The sequence below is a fragment of the Microcebus murinus genome, chromosome 13 (genome assembly GCF_040939455.1).
Source record: "Microcebus murinus isolate Inina chromosome 13, M.murinus_Inina_mat1.0, whole genome shotgun sequence".
Taxonomy (NCBI): domain Eukaryota; kingdom Metazoa; phylum Chordata; class Mammalia; order Primates; family Cheirogaleidae; genus Microcebus; species Microcebus murinus.
In genome coordinates, this window is record NC_134116.1 from 83,750,373 (window position 1) to 83,776,171 (window position 25,799).

At 49.9% G+C, this 25,799-nt stretch overlaps 1 protein-coding gene across 1 annotated transcript; it reads right to left on the minus strand.

Moving 5' to 3' along the window:
• On the minus strand, nt 1-25,286 carry PCID2 (PCI domain containing 2). Its single transcript, XM_012765557.3, has 14 exons — nt 25,136-25,286; nt 20,475-20,564; nt 18,735-18,808; nt 17,776-17,841; nt 16,777-16,818; nt 15,865-15,919; nt 11,357-11,460; nt 8,402-8,477; nt 7,023-7,164; nt 3,653-3,753; nt 2,305-2,378; nt 2,031-2,156; nt 1,095-1,218; nt 1-224 (listed from the first exon to the last, which is right to left on the minus strand). Exons 1-14 carry the CDS (start codon nt 25,169-25,171, stop codon nt 135-137), a joined length of 1,200 nt encoding a protein of 399 aa, XP_012621011.1. The 5' UTR covers nt 25,172-25,286; the 3' UTR covers nt 1-134.
• Nucleotides 25,287-25,799: the final 513 nt, after the last annotated feature.

Genomic DNA, 25,799 nt, shown 5'->3' on the forward strand with positions numbered 1-25,799 from the left:
GGGATGCACGGGTGTCCGGCACGCCCAGGCCTGGTCCCAGGAGTGCGCGGCGAGGGCTCCCCTCGTCCAGACACCTCGGTGGGCAGGGCTGGGTGTGTCGGCACCGGCAGGACCACGAGGACCGCGGCCCGCGCTCAGCACACCGTGGACAGCGGCGGGAAGGGGTTCTGCTTGCTGACCACCAGCTTCTGGTGCTGGTGCGAAATGTAGCCTTTGATGTGGCCCTGAGGAGAGAGAGACAGGGATGAGTCCCTGATCCGAGCCAGGGCGAGGCCCAGGGTGATCCAAGCGCTCCGTTCCCCGGCAGAGCCTTCCTCCCCAGCAACAGTGGGGTTCAACTCCCTGGGAAGACGAGAACAAGACTGAACACAGCTGGCCCCGCATTTGTGGGTCCCCTTCTGTGGATTCAACAAACCATTTATTTTTTTATTTATTTATTGAGACAGAGTCTCACTTTGTTGCCCAGGCTAGAGTGAGTGCCGTGGCGTCAGCCTAGCTCACAGCAACCTCAATCTCCTGGGCTCAAGCAATCCTGCTGCCTCAGCCTCCCTAATAGCTGGGACTACAGGCATGCTCCACCATGCCCGGCCAATTTTTTCTATATATATTAGTTAGCCAATTAATTTCTTTCTATTTATAGTAGAAACGGGGTCTCGCTCTTGCTCAGGCTGGTTTTGAACTCCTGACCTTGAGCAATACACTCGCCTCGGCCTCCAGAGTGCTAGGATTACAGGCGTGAGCCACCGCGCCCAGCCACAACAAACCATTTATAAAAAATACTCAGGGAAAAAAGCATCTGCTCTGAGCATGCCCTGTGTTGGTTGTTATTCCCTAAACAACACAGTGTAACAAGTATTTATACAGTGGCACTCACGCCTATTCGGTGTCCTAGGTAAGCTAGAGATGACTGAGAGCACGCGGGGGTGTGCAGAGGACACAAGCAAACACCGCCCCGTCTGATAGCAGGGACTGGGGCGTCCGAGGACTCTGGTGTCCAGGGGGGTCCTGGAACCAGTCCCCACGGACACGGAGTTCCACACCCAGGGCTGACTGCACGCGTGGAGGAAAACACGGAAGCAGGAGGGCTCGCGCACCATGTATATGAGGTTGGCCAGGATGCACTGCACCTCGTCGATGTCCACGTCCTCCACCTGCATCAGCCGCAGGGCGACCAGGAAGGCGTCCAGAGACAGCTGGTGTGTCCTGAGCAGCAGGTACCTGCGGGGGAAGGTGTCGCCGTGGTCACTAACAGGAGCACCTCAGAGGCCAACAAGGGTACCATAGTCCATTATCAAACATTTTAATGAACCAGTGTTAAAAAGCGTGAAAATAATTTTTCCACCTATTAGATACACTCTAAATACTCTCTAAAAATAAGGGCTATTAAATATAATTGGACTTTTCAATTAAAAAAACCCACTAGGTTACTAGAACAAATACTTTTTTTTTACATTTACTAAGTATTTCATTAAATTTAAGATGCGTATTTTTTCCACATTTGACTATCTCTGAAACCAGGATGCACCTGACAATGGATTCAATGCAGCACGGGCCTTCCTATTTTTGACAGACGGCCCACAGCTGTATAAAAAGCCCGCCTTTCTTTGAAGCGTAATTAACTGAGGTCCTGGTGGGACCCGGCCTCAGAGGAGAGTCAACTTCCAGGGTTAGGTGTGAGAAAAGGAACGAGTGCGTAAACGTTCAACCTCCTGAGACAGGAGTGGGCTGGGCTGTTCTGACAAAGGGGGCCAGGGCTGGTCCCCGGCTCCCACAGCCCGGGACGGACGAGGCCGCCGTCCCACGGTCCCTGCTGCTGTTTCCTTGCCACACACCACCTGGGCTCTTTCCCCAGAAGCGACGCAAAGCCTCCGTGGCTCACCTGCCTCCGCGCCCCAGCCGTTTCATTCTATGCCACACAATTAAAGGAAAACGGGGGTCCCTGCCCACCAGGCGCCCCCTCCCAGCCCGCAGCTCCGTTTCGCCGGCCGACAGCCTCGCTGGGGGTTTCCACGTGCTGGGTAAATGCTTACACTTTCTTGAAGAGATTCCTGTAGGTGATGATTTTCAGCTTTTCCAGGATCAGGAAGATGCCGCAGCGGATGAAGAAGGTCTCGTGCTTGGCTAGCGCCTCGGTCAGCAGGAGCAGGTTGCCTTCGCTGGCGAGCGAGGGAGACGCCACGGCCACAAAACAAGACCCCAGAAAGAGTGCGTCAAAGCCCGGTGGCGCCTCACACAGCGTTCGCGTAGTTTCTATTAGCTTTATATTTTTAACAATCTCAAGTGGAAAAGGATAAGATACTCTACCTTACGGCTTTGGTCACCTCAGCAAACTGCATGAGATGGTACTTTTTCAAGAGCTCGATTGTCGGCATGTGACCCTGAAACAGGTTTCCAGAATAAAATGCTTTCATCTTTCACAGAATTGTCTTGGATAAAATTCTTTTCAAGGAATTACGTTTCTAAAAAACTGCAACCTGAATTTCTTAGAATCTCTACGTCGGTAGCTGGACAAGGACTAACAACACACTAGTACCCTGGGAAAACAACGCTGGTCTGGAAACACAGGCACCTGGCACGGCAGCTTGTCACTCAATGACACGTGACCTTGACCTGGGCCTGCTCCCGGCTCTTACCGTTTGTGTAACAGGAGGGGAGTGAGAACTGAAGAAACAGCAGCATCATTGTAAGATTTAAGAATACGGAAATATCTTCAAGAAGAATGGGCTAAAAAATGTAAAACCAGTTGTCTTGTAGGTAGCATTAGGTACATCGCTGCTTTCTCAAACCATAAACCATTCTGAACCACGTAAGTTTTTTTTTTTTTTTTTTTTGCGACAGAGTCTCACTTTGTTGTCCAGGCTAGAGTGAGTGCCGTGGCGTCAGCCTAGCTCACAGCAACCTCAAACTCCTGGGCTTGAGTGATCCTTCTGCCTCAGCCTCCCGAGTAGCTGGGACTACAGGCATGCGCCACCATGCCCGGCTAATTTTTTATATATATATCAGTTGGCCAATTAATTTCTTTCTATTTATAGTAGAGACGGGGTCTCGCTCTTGCTCAGGCTGGTTTTGAACTCCTGACCTTGAGCAATCCGCCCGCCTCGGCCTCCCAAGAGCTAGGATTACAGGCGTGAGCCACAGCGCCCAGCCAGAACCACGTAAGTTTTAACTGTGTGTGCTGCTTTATTTTTTAAATTTTTTAAATGGGAGAAAAGAAAGCTCTGTCACTTTAAGGATATGTTAGTCCATGAACTTACCAGCTGTTTGACATTTCTTTACAAGTACCAGAAACAAATTTGATGGACTAAATAAAATACCTGCAGACAGGCTGGAATGACATTTTCTCCCCACTGCTGTTAATTTGGGTTTTTAGGGAGAAATATAATAATATTCACTTGTTTTATTTGTCATATGTTAAACTTTTGAGTTAGATACTTTTAAGAGAAATAACACTGACAAAGCTTTTCTAGAAGGGTCTGGAAGTGCCAGCCACAGAAAGCCCTATGGCTCGGGCCAATCACATGCTATCCCTGCTCTGTCTCAGGGCAGGCAAGCCCCTGTGCAGACGTGACCGGCCACACACCACCTGCAGTTCTTAAAAAGCCTATGAACTTCGTTAAAGCACCAGGATCTACGAAAACTGAGTATCACTCACCAAGAGCATCTTGACTGGCAGCAAGTATATCAGAATCATCCTTTTGTTCTTCTGGCTCAGGCGGTGGCAGTGCTCGAAGGCGAAGGACAGGTACTCCTCGGCTGCAAAGACAGCAGGGACCGAGTGCTGGGCCCGCAGCACTCAGCCGGTGGCCTCCCTCAGAGCCCCAATCGCTGCGTTCCCTTCCTGCCTGGCTCTGCCGTCTGAGCCTTACATGTTTCGGTCCTCCTTTTGTTATCTCAAAAAATACTACCCAGCTTCATTTCTGTGATCAGTGGTTTTTCTTAGGTAAAACCCATAGCTCCAAATTTAACAAGAACTGCATGGGAAGTTCTACTAACAGAGGGAAAACTGAAGAAATTAACTTCCCTTGAGAGTCTGACTTGCCCTGAGGCCTTCTGACAAGCCACTGTGCTCAGCATTGACAAGTTTTCAGGCTGGGCTCGGTGGCTCATGTAATGGCTAGGTGTAATCCTAGCACTCTGAGAAGCGAGGTGGAGGATTGCTCAAGGTCAGGAGTTCGAGACCAGCCTGAGCAAGAGTGAGACCCTGTATCTACTAAAAATAGAAAGAAATTAGCTGTACAACTCAAAATATATATATAAAAATTAGCCGGGCATGGTGGCACATGCCTGTAGTCCCAGCTACTCGGGAGGCTGAGGCAGGAGGATCACTTGAGCCCAGGAATTGGAGGTTGCTGTGAGCCAGGCTGACGCCACGGCACTCAGGGCAACAAGAATGAGACGCTGTCTCAAAAAAAATAAATATAAAAAAGTTTTTAACCTGCTCAGATGATACCCACATTCACAGAAAACATAAAAACATATTTCAAAATGCACCTCCACCATTCATTTTAATCATGCATAATTAAACAGAATAAAAATGACTTAGAGAAGTACCACCCTCCAGCTTAGCATATAATTCAATGATCACACTTGAAATGAACGTAAACTTTAAAAAATTATTGAAGTAACTTGTAATATTCACGTTGTGTCCTGACAGCAATACTAAGAGGGGATTCCATTTCATATACAACAGACTTGAATCTAACAGATTTCAAAATACAAAAATGATTCCACCTGTCGAGACAAATCCCACTGACCACAGCACAGACCTGCCGAGTCTAAGGTGCTCACCAGCCACCCCGAGAGCAAGGTCGAGTGCGACTGCGCTCTCGTCAAGGCTTGGAAGGTAAAGGTGAGAGAACGGCAGGGAATCCTGGACAATGGTCCTGCCTCCGACGCTGAGTCTGGTTCAAGAATTAGGAAAGTGGGGGCAGGCGCAGTGGCTCACGCCTATAACCCCAGCACTCTGGGAGGCTGCGGTGGGAGGATTGCTTCAGCCCAGCAGTTTAAGACCAGCTCGGGCAACACGGCGAGACTCTATCTTTACAAAAACTAAATAAAAAGAAATAGGAAGGTGAGATGTTCCCTCAGACAGAGGCACACTCTGTTTATGCTTCCTGAACAGTGACATTAAGCCCCAAACATAAGAGACCCGAGATGCGCAGAATTGCAGAGGCCGTCTCTTGTGCAGGCCATGTCACCAGCAGCAGCAGGCCCTGGGGTCTGAGGGAACCAACACTGAGAGCCACTGCCTCTGCTCCCAACTGGCACGGCCACATTGCAAAGATAAAGGTCTCATCTTGCAGCAAGTGCGACTGCCGCGGCATCTTCCAGCGGCTGAGCTGTGCCCGCCAGCACACCGATCCCCGCAGGGCCGAGATCAAGGCACAAGGATTCAGCCAGAGTCCCCAACATCCCAGCTGCCGGAGTTTAACTTCCGCAGCCCAGACCCTGAGACGTGCACCTTCACCACTGCTCAGGCAGCTGGGCCCGAATCCCCACGGAGGTACAAAAACCGCATTTTCCAATAGATAGCGCGTACTGAGAATTTCTGCTGTCTTTGGGGGGCCTTCACATATTTTGCATCAAACAATATATTTTGGTTGAAGTAAAAAATATCTAGAAGGGTATGAATCTCTGAAATTAACATACTGTTGAAAGTGTGTAACAAGTAACTGAGACTCTCCAAATATTCTTTCTTATATAACATAAAATCACATAAAAGAATTAAAGTCAACACAATCTCTGCAGACATTTTATCCACTTCAGACAGTCAGGGGCTCCAGGAATTCCTAGCAGTGAAGTGGAAATCGGAGTCGCCGAGATCGAGTGCCAGTACTGGCTTTTTAGGCACATAAAAAAATTCCTGATTAGCTTAGTAATCTCAGAAAATCACAATCTCTATGATTTTCAGTTTCTTATACAGTAAAATATAGTGTTAGATGATATAGTTGCTGAAGAAACTTTTTAGCTCTAAAGGTTTTAGAAACTATGAATACAGTAGTATCAATATTAATAAATCACTTCTGGCTGTGTTAGGCATTCAAACATACTCAATGAATCTTCAGAGGAAAAACTTATGAATGCCTTAATAGGACTCAGTAGAATATAATTTAAAAGTTTTTACCCTTGTGCTTTATATTTTAAGAAAAAAAAAAAAATAGATGGGAGAATTAAGCAAGAAAAGCCCTTCTTTAAAAGCCCTGGACCTACTAAAACTTTTGTGAAAGAAAATGAAAAGCTGGTCTGTGGCCAATACAAGAAAACACCAGAGCAGTTACTATCCTCGAGCCGGCGCTGGGTCCCAGGCACCCGGGCTGCCTCAGCCCAGGGCGGGAGGCCTTTCCCGGGCTCGTGCTGCTCTGTGGAGCTGGGCTGTGTGCGCAGCAAAGAGCTGCAGAAGTGAGCTTGGAAGTCTGGTTTGAGTGCAGTAGCAGAGCTCACAGAGAACCTCCTCGTGCCCGCTTATCAGGAAGCATAAAAGGGAAAACAGACTGGCTTGGTGTTCTTGAGCGAGTCAGAGACCTAAGCTGACATGTTAGCGTGATTTCACAACGCTCAGCACTGAGCAAGGACGTGTGCTGAAAACCACAACCGTGAAATGCGACACCCGGGCCAGCGCACACCTCCACTGCTTGCCGAGTCATCCCCACGCGGGATTTTAGGCAGAAAGTCAGCAGCTGAGCTCAGCGTTGTCCTCGTCTCCGTTTCCCCTGTCCCCACGACCAGCGCAGCGACAGGGCCACGGGGCTGGGGAACAGGCAGCTCAACAACGCAGCAGGGCGTCCGCGGGACTGAGACTGGCCTGTGTGCCAGGACCACCCGGGCAGAGCAGGAGCCTTCAAGTATGACTTGCCCTTATTCGACCATCGTGAGTGTCACATGCATGCACATAACTTGGACTTTGTTACACACGCATTCCACCTTAACGATAAAATACAGCAACTGTGTTCTCCGGAACCGTAACACGCAAGCTGATCAGAAGACAATGCTTATTTAAAACTCTGGAGAAGAGATGAACGCACCTTGCTTAAAGTCGCTGTCGAACATGGCCTTGCGCCCCACGTAGTACTTGTACGTCACTCTCTGCGCGGTGCTGTAGTCGTCCTTCAGATTCGAGCTGTCGATTGCTCTGATCAGTGGTTTACACAAGTGGAGTTTGTTGATCTACAATGGATAGCAATCCACGTAAAAACAACAAAAACGGGTGGTAGAACAAACATAGACTTCTACTTCACTAAGCATATGTCTCCTCAAAATGGGAATCACAAAATCTGTTGTATCAAAATTATTTATCTCACAATAAAAACTACAACAAGCAGCTGCCAGCACAGAGGAGCTCCCCAGGACAGCGCTGAGGAGCAGGAGCAGGGGCAGGGGCCTCCCCGGGGCAGCTGGGCCTCCGCCCACACCTGGCTTCCCAGTTAGCGGAGGACACAGGCTCCAGAGCAAAACTACACACACCGGAGGCCCAGTTCCACCCCGGGCAAGGTGCTTAGTTAGCACACAGGTGCCTCAGTTTCCCCTGGAACAGTCTTGTGTTTTGTTTGTTTTTTATAGAAACCCTATTCTCTGGGCTAGAGTGCCGTGGCATCATTGTAGCTCACAGCAACCTCACACTCCTGGGCTCAAGAGATCCTCCTGCCTCAGCCTCCCGAGTAGCTGGGACTATAAGAGTGTGCCACCATGCATGCCCAGCTAATTTTTTAAATTTTTTTTTTTTTTTTTTTTTGAGACAGAGTCTTGCTTTGTTGCCTAGGCTAGAGTGAGTGCCGTGGCGTCAGCCTAGCTCACAGCAACCTCAAACTCCTGGGCTCAAGCAATCCTCCTGCCTCAGCCTCCCAAGTAGCTGGGACTACAGGCATGAGCCACCATGCCGGGCTAATTTTTTCTATATATATTAGTTGGCCAATTAGTTTCTTTCTATTTATAGTAGAGACGGGGTCTCGCTCTTGCTCAGGCTGGTTTCGAACTCCCGACCTTGAGCGATCCGCCCGCCTCGGCCTCCCAGAGAGCTAGGATTACAGGCGTGAGCCACCGCGCCCGGCCTAATTTTTTAAATTTTTTGTAGAGATTGGGTCTCACTGTGTTGCTCAGGCTGGTCTAGAACTCCTTGTCTCAAGCAATCCTCCCACCTCGGCCTTCCAAAATGTTGGGCTTACAGGTGTCGGCCACTGCACCCAACAGAGTTTTAAATAAGATATTTGTAAAGCATTTTTGAATAATGCCTTGCCCTTAGTAGGCACTCATCAAATGTCAGCTAGTAGGATTATAAATATGGTTATGATCACTTCCCAAGCAATGCCAGAAAGGCTAGCTAATAATTAATAGAAATAATATGGTATGTGGAAAGACAGCGAGAAAGAAAACTTATGAGACATAAAGTATTCGAATGAAAGCATACCTTGAAGTAAATTTTAAATAACTGATTCACCAGGAACAGCATTCCCCACTTCTTAGAGTCCTCTATACCAGCACGGCTATGGGAAAATAATTTTTTTAAGTTACATACAAAATAAAAATCTTATTTATCAATTACAAAATAAAATGCTAAACAAATTAATATCCTGAGATAAAATCTCACAGCTCAAGTCATATTCATCAAATAAAACAACTTTTTATAAGATGTTTTATTTAATAGATAAACTTAGGGGAAAATTAAAAGAGCAAAACAGGAAAATCCCAATTAAATATCTCGGTAACACTGCCCTCCGCTGCAGTGGCTAGAAACTGCCCCGTCTGCAGCAACATTATGTAAAAGCTAGCTGTTATAAAGCCTTTTTGAAAAACGGAAGAATGTTTTCTTTTCTCATTACAACCAAATGGACAAGCAAAATGCACAAGGGTGAGTCTCGAGAGGAAGACGCAGGAAGTACCCACGGTAGGAGTCCGTTTATGTGAGGTTGTCGAACAGGCAAAACTAACCCGCAGTGGAAAAACAGCGGCAAGGGACTGCCTGAGAAGGGGGCAGAGGGAACTTGCTGTGGTGATGATGATGTCCCTTTTCTCAACAGGTGTCTTGGGTATGCAGGTGTGTGCACTTGTCAAAACTCAGCAAAGACACAGTTAAGATTTGCATACGGTGAACTGCCCTATCTGATAAGGGTCTAGTATTGAGAATATATAAAGAGCTGTTACAACTCACTGTATATGTAGTTCACTGTATGTAATATTTCACCTCCAAAGACAAAAGAGAAAAGGGAAGTATGTAGGGGAAAGCGTGCCAATGTTTGCAACTGACTATGAAATACAGTCGTGTGGCCCGTGAGGACATTTCGGCCAACGATGCACTGCACATCCAGCGTGGTCCCGCAGATCACCGTGCTGTGTGTCTAGGCGTGTGCAGACACACAGAGCGTCCCGCTGTGCCGCCACTGCCTGCAGAGTTCAGCACAGGACCACACTGCATGGCTGTGGCGCAGAGGCAGCAGCTACGCCATGGCCCAGCGTGTGGGAGGCCGCACCAACAAGGTTTGTGTGGTGCGCTGCATGGTGCACGCACAGCCACAAAATCACCGCGACGACACGTTTCTCAGAACACATCCCCAGCAGCTGATGCATGACTGTGTGTTGTTTAAAAAAAAAGAAATAAAAGAGAAACTGAGATAAACTGACAGATGGACATAGGGAAAGACACAAGGACAGATGTAACAGAGCAAGGGTATCACACTATCAGTAGAAGGAGTGGTGAGCTGTAGACATTCACCATAAGATTCTTTCAACTTTCCTGAAAGTTTAAAGCTTTTCATGATAAAACACTGGAATGAATTCGGTCGAGTCGGCTGTGTATTTTCACTCTGCAAACGACTCTCCCACGGAAGAGCCTGCGGCTCTCGCTGACGAGCCAGAGAGAGCCCAGTGGCAGGCGGCCAGAGACACTAAATCCAGGGACGTGAAGTCAAGGCACAGAAACGTGCCCAGCACCGAACACAAGCAGGCTGTTCCCAAGCCAGGGAAAACAAAGTTGCTCAAGACCAAAGTATGCCCACAGAGAAACACTTAATGTAATATAAAAACACAATTTAGTTTTAAAATTGCAAAGCCTGTTTTATAACACCTACTTCACTGCCATAACTGGCCCTTTTCCCTGGCTTTTATCACTACCTAGTCGTATGAACTTGAACAGAACTTTCTCTCTCTAGGTTTCGTTTTCCTCATCTGAAAATGGAGACATAAGAATACTGCTATGCCTACTTGAAAGGGTTATGGCAAGAAAAACCTACAACACAACACAGTAAGTGCACAGACAAGTACTTTGTAACTCATACAAACGCTTCATTTATGGTAACATCCTTGCCCGCCTGACACCAGGAACGATCACCTCTTCTGGACACGTGTGGCAAAAGCAAACCCCAAGAGGACAGATTTGTCACTCGGGGTTTGCTTCTGTCCTCTGGGCACCCACCGGGGAGTGGAACTGCTGGGTCACGTGGGGATCCCATGTTTAACTTTCTGGGAACCGCCAGGCCCTTCTGCAAAGCAGCTGCCCCGGCTCACACTCCCGCCTGTGCCCGTCTTTGACCAGAGCCACCCTGGCGGGCGTGCAGTGGCAGCGACTGCGTGTGCCCCGCCGCCGGCAGTCAGTGACGGCGAGCACCTTCTCATGCGTCCACTGTGTGGGTGTCGCCTCTGGAAGAGCTTTCAAACCCTTTGCCATTGTTAGGTGGGATTATTGGTCTTGTCATTATTGAGTAGTAACGGTTCTTTATATATTCTGAATACTAGACCCTTATCAGATATATTACTTGCAATTTTTCCCCCATTCTGTGGTTGTTTTTCACTTTTTTGACGGTGGCTCTGAAGCACAAAAGCCTTTAATTTTGATGACGTCCACCTATCCACTTTCCTTCCGTTGCTTGCGCTTTTGGTCTTGTCTCTGAGAAACCACTCGCTGACCGAAGGCCAGGAAGGTCACTGCCGTGCAGAAACACGCAATCGAACACAATCTCTAGGTTCGACGTCGACATTCAACTATTCCCAGCCTTAAGGAGCACCTGCTGTGTCCATGCAGTGCAGGGCGCAGGTGGCGAGCGTGGCCCGGCCCGCGCTCTCCCTCCACAGCCACCGCACACCGGCCACCCCAACCGCCAGCTCCACGCAGCGGGGAACAGGCAGCGCCACTGCCCGTGTTTAGGAAAGGAGACCCGCCCGGCCGCGAGGCCCACGGGAGGGAGGCCTTGGAGGAGGCTGGAATCTCTAAAACGGGTGGCGACGGGGGGAGAGGAGTGGAGGGGCGTTCGGGGCAAAGGCACCAGCGTCCGCCAAGAGCCTCGTGGGGAAGCGTGCCGGTGCGTCGGGGAGCCGTCTAACGCCTGAGCGTCGGGGAGCCGTGTAACACCCAGCGCCGCGCCCTACTCACGTGTCGCTGGCACAGACGCGGAAACAGCTCATCAGCAGCTCGGCCGCCTTCTCCAGCATGTCCCCAACTTTGCTTTTCCCTTTCTTTACCAACTGCTGATCTGCCTAAGAGAATATAAAGCATTTATTTTTTTAAAGCAAACACTGGCACAATAAGAGCCAAAGTCCCAAAAGGTTCTAGAGAAATTCCAGCACGTACTACAGTATTTTTTTTAAATCGGGAGATGTATACATGGTCCCAATCCTTCTGCAAATCAAATCTGCTTTCAGTTAGTCCGAGCCAATCCGTCAGCACCGCGAAGCCCCGTGCACACAGCTCTGCGCCCGCGAGAGGCCTCCCCTGCCGCGGCCCCGAGCTTCCCGTCCAGGAATGGGCAGTCAGAACCCCAGAAACAGACACGCCTCCTGGTCAAGCCACCGCTGGGCCTGAGTCTTCCCTCGTCCGTAGGCTGGTGGAGCAGCCTCCATTTTCTCCCACTGTTCTCGGGGCCTCCACAGCCCTGCAGGCGAGCCGGCGTCGAGACTGCTGTCCTGACACTAGGCCACTGCGCGTCCTCTTGACACACTGACGTTCCCACGGGTGGCTCCTCCCTCCACGGGCGCCAGACTGGACTCGGGTCACCGCATCCTCAACACCGTGCACTTGCGCTTTGTCAGCCAAAGAACCAATAAAACTAGTTTCTCTTTAATACGGCCCTTGAGGAAGCAGTAGATACTAATTTTATTCGGTCCTGGTCCCTGAGCGCATGCGTGCTTGTGCACACGGTACTTCTGCTGCGCCCTGGCGTGTGGCAACTGCCCACTGAAGACTCTGGGCAGCTGCCGGTGCCGCCGGCCGGACTGGCTGCTTCTCCTGGAGCCTCTGACAGCACGGACGTCCAGGCGTGGGGGCTGGCAGCACGGACGTCCAGGCGTGGGGGCTGGCAGCCCAGGTGCTCCAAAGGGAATGACACGGACCGTCACTTCCAGGCAAACGACTCACAGTACTTGTCGCCAGTGACATTTGCACTTTCAAGAAAAATAGGCAGCAGCTCCCTGTTCCTCCAAGACTTTTCTGAGAAAGTCGCTGGAGATGCTGACAAACGTAGGGTGTTTGTTTTTGGATTAAAATAACAAAGTTGCTCACGCCTGTAATCCTAGCTCTTGGGAGGCCGAGGCGGGCGGATTGCTCAAGGTCAGGAGTTCAAAACCAGCCTGAGCAAGAGCGAGACCCCGTCTCTACTATAAATAGAAAGAAATTAATTGGCCAACTGATATATATATAAAAAAAATTAGCCGGGCATGGTGGCGCATGCCTGTAGTCCCAGCTACCCGGGAGGCTGAGGCAGAAGGATCACTCGAGCCCAGGAGTTTGAGGTTGCTGTGAGCTAGGCTGACGCCACGGCACTCACTCTAGCCTGGGCAACAAAGCGAGACTCTGTCTCAAAAAAAAAAAAAAACAAAGTTGTGTCAGCGTTTGGAACTGACGCATAACTCAGCGAGCCGAGATTTTCCGAGTGACCTCCAGTCTGAAGGCTGTGACCCCCTCAATTCATGCAGAGAAATCCTGCCCCTCAAGGTGATGGCATTTGGAGACGGGGCCTCTGAGAGGTGATGGGGTCATGCGGACGGATCAGTGCCCTCGAAAGGGGGCTGCTGCGTCCCTTCCACCGCGGAGGACACAGCTGTCCATGAACCAGGAGACGTGCCCGCCAACACTTGACCTTGGACGTCCAGGCTCCAGAACTGTGGGGAAGAGATGTGTGGCTTCTGAGCCGCCCAGCTGTGGTGTCTTGTTACGCAGCCCAAACGCACGAGGCAGGACCAACACGTGGTATCTCAAAACCACGCGTGGGCAAAGGATCCGTTCACGGGCGCGGCAGCCGGGTGGACCATCACGTGAAGGCAGAGCAAGTCCGGGCTCCTCTCCAAAGGCCGCGCGCTCGTCGCCCTTTAAGACGCCGCCTCTGGGAGCTGAGGTGCGCTGTCACAGGACCGTCCACACCGACCAGGAAAGCCTGTTCAGACTCCCCTCCCACCCCCAGCTGTGTGGGGCCGGGGCGTCTCCCCACACTCCGGTCAGACAGCACCTGCGGCAGGCAAGTGCGGGAGAGAGTCCAGACAGCTCCCGTTAAGTCAGACGTTCAAGAGCAGAAGCAGGCCGGGCGCGGTGGCTCACGCCTGTCATCCCAGCACTCTGGGAGGCCGAGGCGGGCGGATTGATCGAGGTCGGGAGTTCAAAACCAGCCTGAGCAAGAGCGAGACCCCGTCTCTACTATAAATAGAAAAAAATTAATTGGCCAACTAATATATATAGAAAAAATTAGCCGGCACGGTGGCGCATGCCTGTAGTTCCAGCTACTCGGGAGGCTGAGGCAAGAGGATGGATCGCTTGAGCCCAGGAGATTGAGTTTGCTGTGAGCTAGGCTGACGCCACGGCACTCACTCTAGCCTGAGCAACAAAGTGAGACCCTTATCTCAAAAAAATAAAAATTAAATAAAAATAAAGAGCAGAAGCAAATAAGCTACCCTTCTTAGTATATTTTTTGTCTTGAAAATAGTTATTTTTTATTTAAAAAGTCAGTTATATGAACATATAAAAGGTTTATTGTTATTTCAAAATAAATATTTAAAGATTTTTCCAGTTAAAAATTCTAATACAGCAAATAGGCGTAGCTATAACAGGAGTAAACAAAAGCAGGTGTGGTGGCACCTGTGGTCCCAGCTACCCGGAGGCTGAGGCAGGAGGACGCTTGAGCCCAGGTCGAGGCTGCGGTGAGCCACAGCTGTGCCGTGAGTGGTCGGCGCAGCCAGCCTGGGCAACACAGCAAGACCAACCTCTAAACACAAACACATTAATTAATGAAATAAACTGTCTCAGGGGCTCCCTTAAGACAATTTTTTAAAAAATGTCTCTGGGGTCACCAGTTAATATATTTCCCAGCTCTGAAGCTTCCATTTGGTTTTCTTTGCATTTTCCCTTTCCTTGCAGAGACTTTCGATGTTTTCGTTTGTTTTGAGCGTGCTCGCCAACTGCCCCCGCTGAGGCGTTTCCAGGTGGCTGCTCGGCAGCCTTTGTGAGGCACGTCCAGCGCCTTCGTGGCCTCCGTGTCGAATGTCATTTCTCATTTACAGTCTCGGAAAGTTGAGGTTTTCCTGGTTCTTGCTGCGATCAGTGGCTCTCGCTGTGCCCCAGACCCGGGGGCATCACGTGATGAGATTGCGGACACCTCGCTTCTCCTGTTCCAGACGAACAGCGCCCACTGACGCCGCACACACGGAGAAACAGGGGCACCGCCCTGGCAGTGGAGGCCCAGGCAGTGGAGGCCCTGGGCGTGGAGGGCAGGCAGTGGAGGCCCTGGCAGTGGAGGCCCAGGCAGTGGAGGCCCTGGCAGTGGAGGCCCTGGCAGTGGAGGCCCAGGCAGTGGAGGCCCTGGCAGTGGAGGCCCAGGCGGCCCCGGCACAGCGCTGGAGTGGACACTTCCGTCCTCCCCTTCCTGCTTCCCTCGGCTGCTGGTCGTGAGCCCAGGCGCCGGGCCACGGCAGGAGGCCAGCAGGACCCCGAGGGCCCGGCCCCTTCTCTCCACCTGCGGGAGCCACACTCGCACCAGAACTTCCAGGGCTTTCGATGCTTTTTGCAGGAGGAACGCAGAGAAATTTACTTCATCTTGCCCGGAACCAAAGTTATCAATAATTTTTAAAACTGCACAAGGGTCCTAAGACCAAACAGCTGACAACTGCTGCCCCATAACTGGGGACCCTGAGAGAAAGTCACCTCCATGCAATCCAGGCTCTCCCCTCACACCAGAGACCTTACGCTACTGCCTGGATCCACAGTGAGCCGAATTCGTACTTATTTATTCATTTATAGAGGCAGAGTCTTGTTCTGCTACCCAGGCTGGAGTGCGGTGGTGCGATCACAGCTCACCGCAGTCAAACTCCCGGGCTCAAGCGATCCTCCCACCTCAGCCTCCAGAGTAGCTGGGCCTGCAGGCACGTTCCACCATGCCCGGCTGATTTTATAAAAACTCCTTTTTTTTTAGAGATGGCGTCTCACGACGTTGCCGAGGGTGGTGTTGGATTCCTGGCCTCTAGCAACCCTCCCACCTTGGCATACCAAAGTGTGGCATCACAGGCGTGAGCTACCATGCCTGGCCTTAAACAAATTCTTTAAGTCAGGGGACAGGACACATCTTAAGAATGGAAGAGAATGCAGAATTACTCATTTGTTGTTGTTCTGCTCCTTTTTAAAATGAAAAATAACACATGCCATAAATGGTTACCCGTATACGCAAATATCTCTGTCTATACCGACAGTGGGCAGATCTGAGAAAACATTTGTTTACATCTGTTTGCCTGAACCCAGAGAGAGTGAGGAGTCCCGCTACCTCCTGTTCTTCTGCTCCCACCACCAGACACACCCCACCGCACTGATGCAAAAACCTGGGAAAGAGTAACATGAAACTAAGCAAAACAGATGGTCACTAAGTTTTAGTTTTAAAACAATAGTGACAAGGAAATTAAACTTACGTTATTGGCAAATACTCGAAGGTCTAGCGCTACCGCATACATGACCGGCAAAGCCCTACGGGGCAAAAAGCAAACTTGGGTGAAGAGGCTGTGAGGTCTGAGACCCCACCACCCGGCAGCAGAACACCTGTGTCCCGGGCTGCCCACCAGACTGGAGTCCACCCCAAACTCTGACGGGAGGCTTAGGGCAAGGCCACGCCTGCCTGCAGGGCCCACACCCCGCCCTGGCGCTGCAGCTTCCCGGGAACCCTCCTCCTTCCTCGACTCCCGCCACTATCCCAACAGCCACACTACACAAAGACGGGTCCGGTGAGATCTCCTAACAGGAACCAGAGTGTGCAATACACGGTATGTCCCCAAACAGCCTTTCCACCTAACTGGCAATGCTGGACTCCTTTCGTGTGTACATCTTCATTTAACGCGGGGAAAAGGTGGGTTTTGTGTTTGTAAAAGGCCTTTGGTTATTTTAGTAGAGACAAAATTCCAGTATTTACCTATAGTTTGTTAATGAATAATAAAATTCAGAATTTATAATACTCCAATATGATGTACTAAATCACCCAATGAATTACAGTTGGTCTACCTCTTTTATCCAAAGTTTAAAACCAAAAGTTAAAAATTGATGAATGAAGGAAAAAATAGTATTTGATAAATATTTAGGGGCATGGAAGTACTGAAATAAAAATAATACTTTAGATTTATGTAGTCACACGGCAAACAGTCTGGCTGATCTGCCATTTAAATTTACACTGACGATTGTAACTCCATGATTCCTCTTGACATTGCCATAGGTTAACACACTGGCATCAAACGTAGCAAACATAAGACATATTTATTTAAAACAATTTTGAAAGTTTCTGCTTTAAAAAAATTTCTACTTGCTTATTTCCGGTGGCTTCTGTTGACACTTACCAGTTCTCTTCTTTGTGGGCCTGGAATGCCCGGAGGAATGACGTGCTATGTCAAGGAAGATGCCACATAAGAAACTCGGACGATGCTGCGTTTGGTAAAAGTGAAGAAAAAGGGGCTGCAGCTTTAAGGGGAGCAGCTTACCCTCTAGTAGGCTCTGTCACAGAGGAATAAGTTCTTGAAGGAAGGAAAGGCATAGGCCTCCGGTGTAAATACCTGTGTATCAGGTATAAGTCTGCTAAATACATTCAGGTCATACATACTTTCTCCAAATGAAGAAAGACTTCTTGTTATCAGATTTCTTTAATCGGCAGTTTCACACATTTTAGTTGATTTTTCTGAGCCCAGATGATCACAAGTTACATTTAAGTGCTTTAGAATCTGTGCGATAAAATGCATTTGATTCATTATAGAATTTTTGAATTCCAAGGAGACTTAGCTAGCTAGCGGCCCACTCTCTTCTACATGAAATAAAATCCAGTGACACACACAAACACTCAGAACCTCACTGGTGAGGACCCGAACTGGAAGACGATATTCAAGGACATAAGAAAGTGGCGAGCGAGCAGCAGCCGCCATTGAATGACAACGTGCGCCTGCGTCCACTCTTGCCCGTCTAGGCCGCAATTCCAGAGTTTTGATATTTCACCAACAGGACCTAGCCAGTCCCTGTAACTACACTTACAAAATATTATTCTTCTCAACAGAAATAAATAAATCCTTCCTCTTAACCAGCGTTCTTTCCTATTATACACGTAATTGAATGAGTCTTAAGATCCATGCTAAATCTGAGCAAGTGGACTCACAATAAAAAAAAAAAAAAATTCCATGCTAAATTAAGTACCTGAGTGAAATAGCTAAAATGATTTTTTTCCCCAAAACATTTTATTTCCTTCTTGACTGCAGGCATGAAAAACTGGCCCAACATTTCAAGATTTCATACCCCAAATAATCCACTGTATCTGTTACACACTGGACAGTGGCCACAGCCACAAAAGATATTGGACGATCACGGTCTGGCACTTGTACGCCTCTACGAAGTCGTGGTTCCCCACCGCGTACGTGCACCTGGAAAAGAAATGTCGAGGCTGAGAGCCAGGGCGTCAGAAAGCGCATCGACTCGATAAAAACTCAGACATCGTCACGCAGCCTGCACGGCTCCCTTCATCCCGGCCGCCCCAGCTCCCACCTGGTCCCGGGACAGGAGCTGTGAACTCCCGCCCGGCAGGAGACAAAGGTCAAGGCAGAAGTAACAAATGGCTATTTGAACCAAATCGGGTTGGTACGAAATGAAATTCCACCTTACGTTTTGAGAACGAAACCTAGCTGCAGCAGGGGCGGCACACTGTCACCGTGTGGCCCTTGCACTCTGGCAGTGGGCTAATCGTGACGCTCTACCCAGACTCCCACTGGGCACAGCGAGCTCACTGCCCACTCCGCAAGCCGGCGTATGCTGCGCAGAGCTAGGAAACTGCAGGCCCCTCCCAGGCACGGCAGCTCCGAACTCTTCCAAGGACCCCTCGGGGCTCACAGGGCCCACCCTGTCCCCCAGCCCAGCCTGCTCTGAACTAGGCAGTCACAGCTCACTGGCTCTAGGACACAGACTTCTGCCTGGATTGATGCCTTAGAACTAAAGGCAGGAGATACAAAGGATAAATAAAAAGCTGCATTTTATTTGTTTTCTCAACTCCATTTCCCAGTGAAGCAAAGAGATTGCAACTGTTAGGCTCCATACGCTACTGAATAAAAAAACACTATTCAGTCAACATGACAAATATTAAGAGTTTTTCTTTTACAGTATTACATAACAGGCTTTACCAAAGTGAAATTATAAATGCATTTTTCTGCTTTTTCAAAGTCACTTATTTGCTGCTTCAAGTATAAGATGATGCAAGATAAAATCCCTGGTGAATTCAGAAATTCCAAGATTTGTGTGCTTTTCTTCCTCGCCAATAGACTACCTTAAATGAGCTGCGAACATCTCATCGTAAGGGGGCTCCAAAACTTGCTGACACTTCTCTTCTGGAGAGGCCATCTAATTCGTAAGAAAAATGGCAAAGATTAAATCAACAGGCACAGAAAGAAAGCAACGCACAGAACAAGACTTGGATCTGTTTCCGAAGAATCTGCACTTCACAGCTCACAGTAACTCTCTGCACGTCAGCACTTCTAGGTAAAGATTCATTACTTCAACAAGTATTTCCCTATATTTCAAGTGAACTCAGGAAGCCCATGAATAATATACTTCAGTTTTGCCCACCGAGGGCCAGGCACTTCTCTGGCCCTTGGACTGGGATTCCCACCACCGGCCTCGGCACTCGGGCTCTGGGACGCGGGCTGAACTGCACCGCCAACGCTCCTGGTCCCCAGCCTCCAGAGCATGTGACTCCTCCCCATAAATCTCCCTAGATATAAATATAGATATAGATGTGTCCTACTGGTTCTGTTTCTCTGGAGAATCTTGACTGATACACAATGGATTACACAACACTGAATTTTTTTAAAGAAACGTGAGTCCACACTGATATAATAAATACATATGCATGTCTGCACGTATGGAGGTGGGAAGAATGACAGTACCAGAAAGATGGCCGCTTCACAGCCCTAGTGAAGTAACTGGTCCGGACAGTGGCCACCGTGAAGGGAGCCATCAGACAGAAGTTAACAGGGAACTTCACAATGGAGGGGTCAGCCTTAGCCTGCCGTGGGACAGACAGATGGATGTCCCAATGTGAAGCACACGGCACCAGTGTGGAGTATTCCGGCCAAGCTGCACCTGAGTTTCACTGAGTCTCTAGCACTAGCTTCCATCCAGAGCATGGTTTTCAGTGTTGTCTGCTCATTAGAATCACTTAGGTAACTTTACTTAAAAAAAAAAAAAAAAAGGCCTGCTGCTATCCCAGAGACTGATTCACCTGGTCTCAGGTATGGTCCATACACTGCCAAATATAGTCACCAATAGGTAAGCCAATTTTTCTTACAAAAGAAAAACTTTGCCCCCAGTGGGAACAACACTCCAATATTATAAGGGGTTTCAATGAAGAAACGGGAATTTACAAAATGCCAACAATATTTTCTATAAAAAAATAATCATTTCAATAATATCACTCATCCTCATCAAGAATACTTGTGTTTTCAAGCACAGGTTGGCAAAGGCTTTCCAGAAAAGGCCCTAAGATAAATATTTTAGGCTCTGGAGGCCACAGATGCCTGTGGACGGAGCCCTCTGGGCCGCTGTGGCAGGAAGGCTGCCGCCAGCGACAGGCAAACCAGCAGCTCGGCTGTGCTCTGCTCTAGTGAAACTCCACGGACAACCCCGGGCTGGGCCTCCGGCTGCCGTCCTGGTCCTGACTGGAACGCAAATTAAATGGAGACGCCCATGGTGCATGCCGGCCCTGGGACTTTGGGGACAGACAGGCCCTGACAGAGTCCCAGCTCCACAGTGCCCGATATGCCAGCTCACTGCTGCAAACCTCGAGCTGTGCAGGAATCAAACACGGGAGTAAGAGCTGCCCATCCTGGTGTGGGACGTGACACACAGTGCTCTACACGTGAACTGCAATTATGAAATCCTAAAGGAACTTTAAAATTTTCAAATAAGAGCGACTATATTAATTTTCTTTTATTCCTAAATTTCTCTTACAAAACTCATTACCCTGTAATTCCCTCCTGACACCCGGGTGCGTAACTCTCCCACCTACCTGAAGCCTCGGGTTTGCAACATGAGGATGCTTGAAAGACACCAGCTCTGCGCAAGACGCTCCGTCCCTGGTGTCGATCGCTTCGTACACCTGAAACAGGTGAAAGGGAGAACCTAAGTCGAAAGTTAAACATTCTGTTCTAATAGAGCCTAAACAGTACGCTGTATACCACTAAATTCACGTCCCCTACTTTGAAAGGAGTCAGAATACTCAAAACTGTCCCACGTCAAGACTCTCTTTAGCCAGTAAACGTAACTCCATTTCAAAATGAAATCTTCCAGAGGCAAGAAAACAGGTAAAGCAGGCAAGAACAAGCAGTGGTGTTGCTTGGCCATTAATAACGATGATGAATTGTTTTGGTTTTACTTGGTCACACTAGCATATGTTTGAAATTTTACTTATATAGCTTATGAAAAATAAGTCAGCTTAAAACCCACATATTTCCAAAATTCAAAAGGCTTTGACTGGCAGGGCGCGGGCTCACGCCTGTAATCCTAGCACTCTGGGAGGCCGAGGCGGGAGGATTGCTCGAGGTCAGGAGTTTGAAACCAGCCTGAGCAAGACCGAGACCCCGTCTCTACTATAAATAGAAAGAAATTAATTGGCCAACTAAAATATATAGAAAAAATTAGCCGGGCATGGTGGCGCATGCCTGTAGTCCCAGCTACTCGGGAGGCTGAGGCAGGAGGATCACTTGAGCCCAGGAGTCTGAGGTTGCTGTGAGCTAGGCTGACGCCACGGCACTCACTCTAGTCTGGGCAACAAAGTGAGACTCTGTCTCAAAAAAAAAAAAAAAAAAAAAAAGGCTTTGACTTAACCTGGGCCCAGAGCCTTTCAGCCCATCTCCCTCCACACTGCAGGCCTGTGCCACAAGAGGCATCTTGTGATCAGAAAACCAGATATGCTTGTAAACTATATTCACAAAAAGACATAAAAATTCTAGCTACATGAGTGAAAAGAAAAGCTGAGCATAAAGCTGCACGTGCGGTATAATTCAACTACGATAAAATTAAGTGTGTCACTTTTATGCCACACAAGACTCTCACTAGGGACACATAAAGAGGACATCCAAATGGCCAAAAAGCATGTGAAACGCCCTTGACACGGCCCTAACCACTACCCATCAGCCCCATCAGCGAAACGCAACGAGGTACCTCTACACACCCACCGGAGCAGTTACAATCGAGAACACTGACAACACTAAGTGTTGCCAAGGATACGAAGTAGCTAGAATGCCTGCACAATGGTGGTGGGGTGAATCGGTGCAACCACTTTGGAAAATTGGCATTCCTACTAAAGCAAGCAAACATTTACTCTCTGACCCTGTAATCCTAAGCCCCATGTCCACACCCAGAAGTGTGGAGGAACATGCCCCCAGGACACACACAGGAACCCAACTCCTCCTTCCCGAATTTTCAACTCACGGCATTGAGTAGGAAGGCCATTGACTAGGAAGGCGGACGCCACCTTCTCAAAGACTAACGTGATAAGGAATCTGCCACTTTACTATTCAACCCAACCACACATGCCTTTTACATTTCGAAACAGTAACCTCCCTTGTAGGATTTACCTTACAACTAGAAACAGAAGATATCTGTGCTTCAGGGACTGCAGGTAACCACAAGACACTGGAAACGGGAGACAGGCTGAATGAACGGGGAAACATCTATTCTAAGGCATACGATGCAGCCATTTTTAACAATGAGGAAGATCTCTATTAACTGCCATGGAACAATTTCCAGGACATATAGTTAAGTGAAAAAAGCAAGCTGTATAAAGAGCGTATATAGAATGCTGCCTCTCAACAGGGCAACCAAAGCATATGTGTTTATGTCTGTGTGCTTGTGCCACATATATTTCTCAAAAGGACATACAGAATCTAACGAAAATGGCTCTCTACAGAGGAGGTGACAATGAGATGAAAGAGAGAAGGGGAGTTTCTGAGCACATCTTTAAATATACTGTTTGTTTATGAACATATTCAAGAAATGCCATAAAAAGGAAAGGCAACCTTACAGCTGAATACAAACAGAAGATACGTATCTAATAGATGTCAAAGGAGAGCATAACCATACAGAAAAAGAATAGGAGTAATTTCTGAACACAGAACTTTGCGGGATTTGAGTGTGCTTATTTTATGGACAAAAAGACTGCAAAAGAAATCCTGAATTTTACTTAGTAGACTCTGTTAGTAGTGGTGCTGGTGCCATAATTCTGAAACTGCTTTGTGAGTACAGTAAATTTATCAATGTTGGAAACCATGGTCCTCGGTATTCGAGAAAGGGAGATACTAAAATAGAACAAGGGAAAGTGAGAATCCCATTAGATTTGAATTGCAGGTACGAGTAGGAACTTAATGATTTATTTTATCTTTGGCTGAAACCATCTGAAGACCTCCAGACTGTGGTCACAGGTTTTATACCCTCACAGGAAAACCATGGCCTTCCAGAGCCAGCCCTCTTGACCAATTCCATGTGATATCGCAGGGTGCTACTCAAGGTCACATCATGTCCCCACCTCTTCTCTAACATTTTCAAAGTCACAGACAGGCTCAGTGTGACTTGAGTGCAAGTACTATGAAAACCCATCACTAAACCAAGTCTTTCTCTTCATAGTCCTGACCACAGGTTTACGAACATCATCCAAAAGGTAGATAGATGGACACTAAGAGTCCTCACTGGCTTTGGGAAGGGGTTAGGTTGGTTTCCTCTTCAAAATTACTGTGCTGGATACCTGTACTCCCAGCTACTCGGGAGGCCAAGGCAGGAGGATCACGTGAGCTCAGGAGTTTGAGATTGCAATGAGCTATGATGACACCACTGCATTCCACTCCGGGTAGCAGAACAAATGAATGAATGAATAAATAAATAAATAAAATTAGTGTGCTGGAGATCAATGTTTTGGAATTAAATATATTGCATTTGCCAACTGTCATCAACAAGCTAAAGGTGACCCAGAGAGGGCAACACTGGCGGCTGCCTGTCCTCTGTAGGAGGGGGGTTTTCAGTGTTTGTGACCACAGCTGGTGCGCAGCCCCCAGAAGCCTCCAGTGGCTCCACCTAAGGTCAGCCTTAGAGAGGGCGGGCAGGCTCTGGGGGTGTATGTGAGGCAGATCTCGGGTGAGGGAGAGCGCCCTCCTGGATCAGGGCAGGCACACGCCTCTTCTGTGCTCACCATGCCACCAAGGGCTGACCCTGGGCTGGAAGCAAAGTGACCAATCCCACCCAGTCTTGGCCAGTTTTAGTCAGTGCAGCCCCAGTGAGATGGTGCCTTCCTCAGCCACCTTCAATGTGCCATGGGGGCTGCCTGGCCACAGGAGCCCCAAGGCAGACCTTGCTCTTGCTCAACCAAGGCTGCTCAGGCAGAAAAGCAGCTTGGGGCCCACCTGTGTTCCCCTCTGCTCAGTGTGAATGTGGCATTCAAGCCGAGAGCCTCCTAAAGCTATCTCATCTTCTGGTTTCAGGCACACTTGGCCCCTGCACAGGCCCTGGCACAGCCTCAGTCCTGAGAGCCTGAGGACACGCCTCACTCTGGTTAACAAGGACTGTGGCCACTGGTCACCCTTGAGGACAATGCTCTGAATGTCTTTCAGGCCTCCAAACCCCTCTCCAGGGGAAACCCCCAGGTGAGGAGGGCTTGGAGTTGCAGAGCTGGTGAAAGCTATGAAAGGAAGCATACCCCAGTGGTGGGAAGCACCAGGGCACGGTAGTCACCCCAGGATCAAACCCTCAATTAGACACAAGTTCCTGCCAGTGAGTAAGGAGGGCCCTGCCAGGGAACCCTCACTGGTCCCAGCTCTGCTCCAGGAAGCCTCTTCCACCAGTGACCTCCCAGGGTTGTCCACAGTGACATGAGGTGGCCCACATCCTGGGCTCTCCCTGGCCAGACCCACCTGCGCTGCACCCAGCACCTCAGGCACGACCTAGCCAGCCCCTGGCTCAGCTCCACAGGACCTGGACCCCAGAAGGGGCCCAGCTTCCTCGCAGAGATGGATTCCCATCAGTTCCCCTGCCTCCATGACTACATTGTAAGGAAGCTCGATGTGAAGAAAAAACAGGGATGTGACAGACTTTATCAGCAAACCTCAGGGATGTGATCCGCTCCTCAGTGGACACAGGGCCCCTGGCAGCCCCGCCAAGTCCTCAGACGCCTTGCTGACTGTGCATACATCGCAGCGCCTTCAGCCCCCAACTGGACCACGCAGCCAGACTCTCAGGGAACGCCTCCTGCCTCAAATTCCTCCTCCTTACTTCCACCAGTGTCCAACCAAAACAACAATGACCAAATCAGGCCCTTCAGATCCACTGGGACCACTGCACACACCGAGGGCAGCGACCCCGTGGTCCATCTCTGTGTCCCCAGGAGGGACGACACGTGTGTCTGCTTTAATCACGAGCACTCCCCATTCTGCGGACCCGAGTTCCGAGACACTGTGCCGACACTGCCTCGCCAGCACGGCGGCCCAGGAGAAGGGACACCGTGGAGGCCCCTCCGGCCCAGCCCGCCGTTTTCATGGCGTCAGCGTAAGACCAGAAGTCCCGGCCAGGGAAGGGGCAGCGAAGCAATGGAAGAGGCCTGAGGGTGCAAAGCCAGAAATGGAACACGCAGGGGCAGGCTGAGGTCCACCCACGCCGCGGTGCGTTTCCCAAGCCAGTATTTACCTGCTGCAGGTACTGGTTAATGGTGATGTGCGCCATGGCAGCCAGCACCGCCCACAACGCCACCAGTTCCGGCCGCCCCCATCACTTCCGGCCCGGGGTCCGTCTCCGGCAAGGCGCCCCCGGCCCCGCCTTCCCCCGCACTTTGGTTCCGGACGGCGAGCGCGCGCGGCAGCGCCACCCCGGGGCCTGCTGGGCGACGTGCTCGAGCCGGGTCCCCGCCCCCTCAGCCCGGTCGCCTCCGGCTCTGCCCGTGTCTGGGCCTGCGGGGGCTTGAGGGGTTTGGGGTTCAGCAGCGAGGGCAGCCCCACGGCGAAGCTGCCTTTCACTCCGCTGACCCCACGACTGTCGCTTGTGAGAAAACGAGCCTCTCAGGATGCTCCTAGCCCCTCAGCCCTGAAGGGAGGCGTCCCGGCGCGCCTCAGAGCCCTAACTGGAGTTGGGGTGTCCCGGCCCGGCCCCAAGCCCTAAGTGGGGTCCCGGCGCGCCCCTGACTTTTAATTGGGGGAGGTGTCCTGGGACGCTCCACAGCTCTTTAGGGGATTGTCCCGGCGCGCCCCTGACCCTTAACTGGGGGGGTGTCCCGCGGCGCCCCAGGGCCCTTTAGGGGGCTCTCGGCGCGCCCCCGACCCCCTAATGGAGCGGGGGTTGTCCCGGCGCGCCCCCG

What these genes read in the sequence shown, in the direction of transcription:
- PCID2 (XM_012765557.3), bottom strand. Translation starts at nt 25,171, where the DNA reads ATGGCGCACATCACCATTAACCAGTACCTGCAGCAG. An exon ending in GCCCACAAAGAAGAGAACTG is followed by an intron (nt 15,920 to 16,776) that starts GTAAGTGTCAAC and finishes TTTGCCCCGTAG; the next exon opens with GGCTTTGCCGGTCATGTATG. An exon ending in TGGCCAACCTCATATACATG is followed by an intron (nt 225 to 1,094) that starts GTGCGCGAGCCC and finishes CTCTCTCCTCAG; the next exon opens with GGCCACATCAAAGGCTACAT.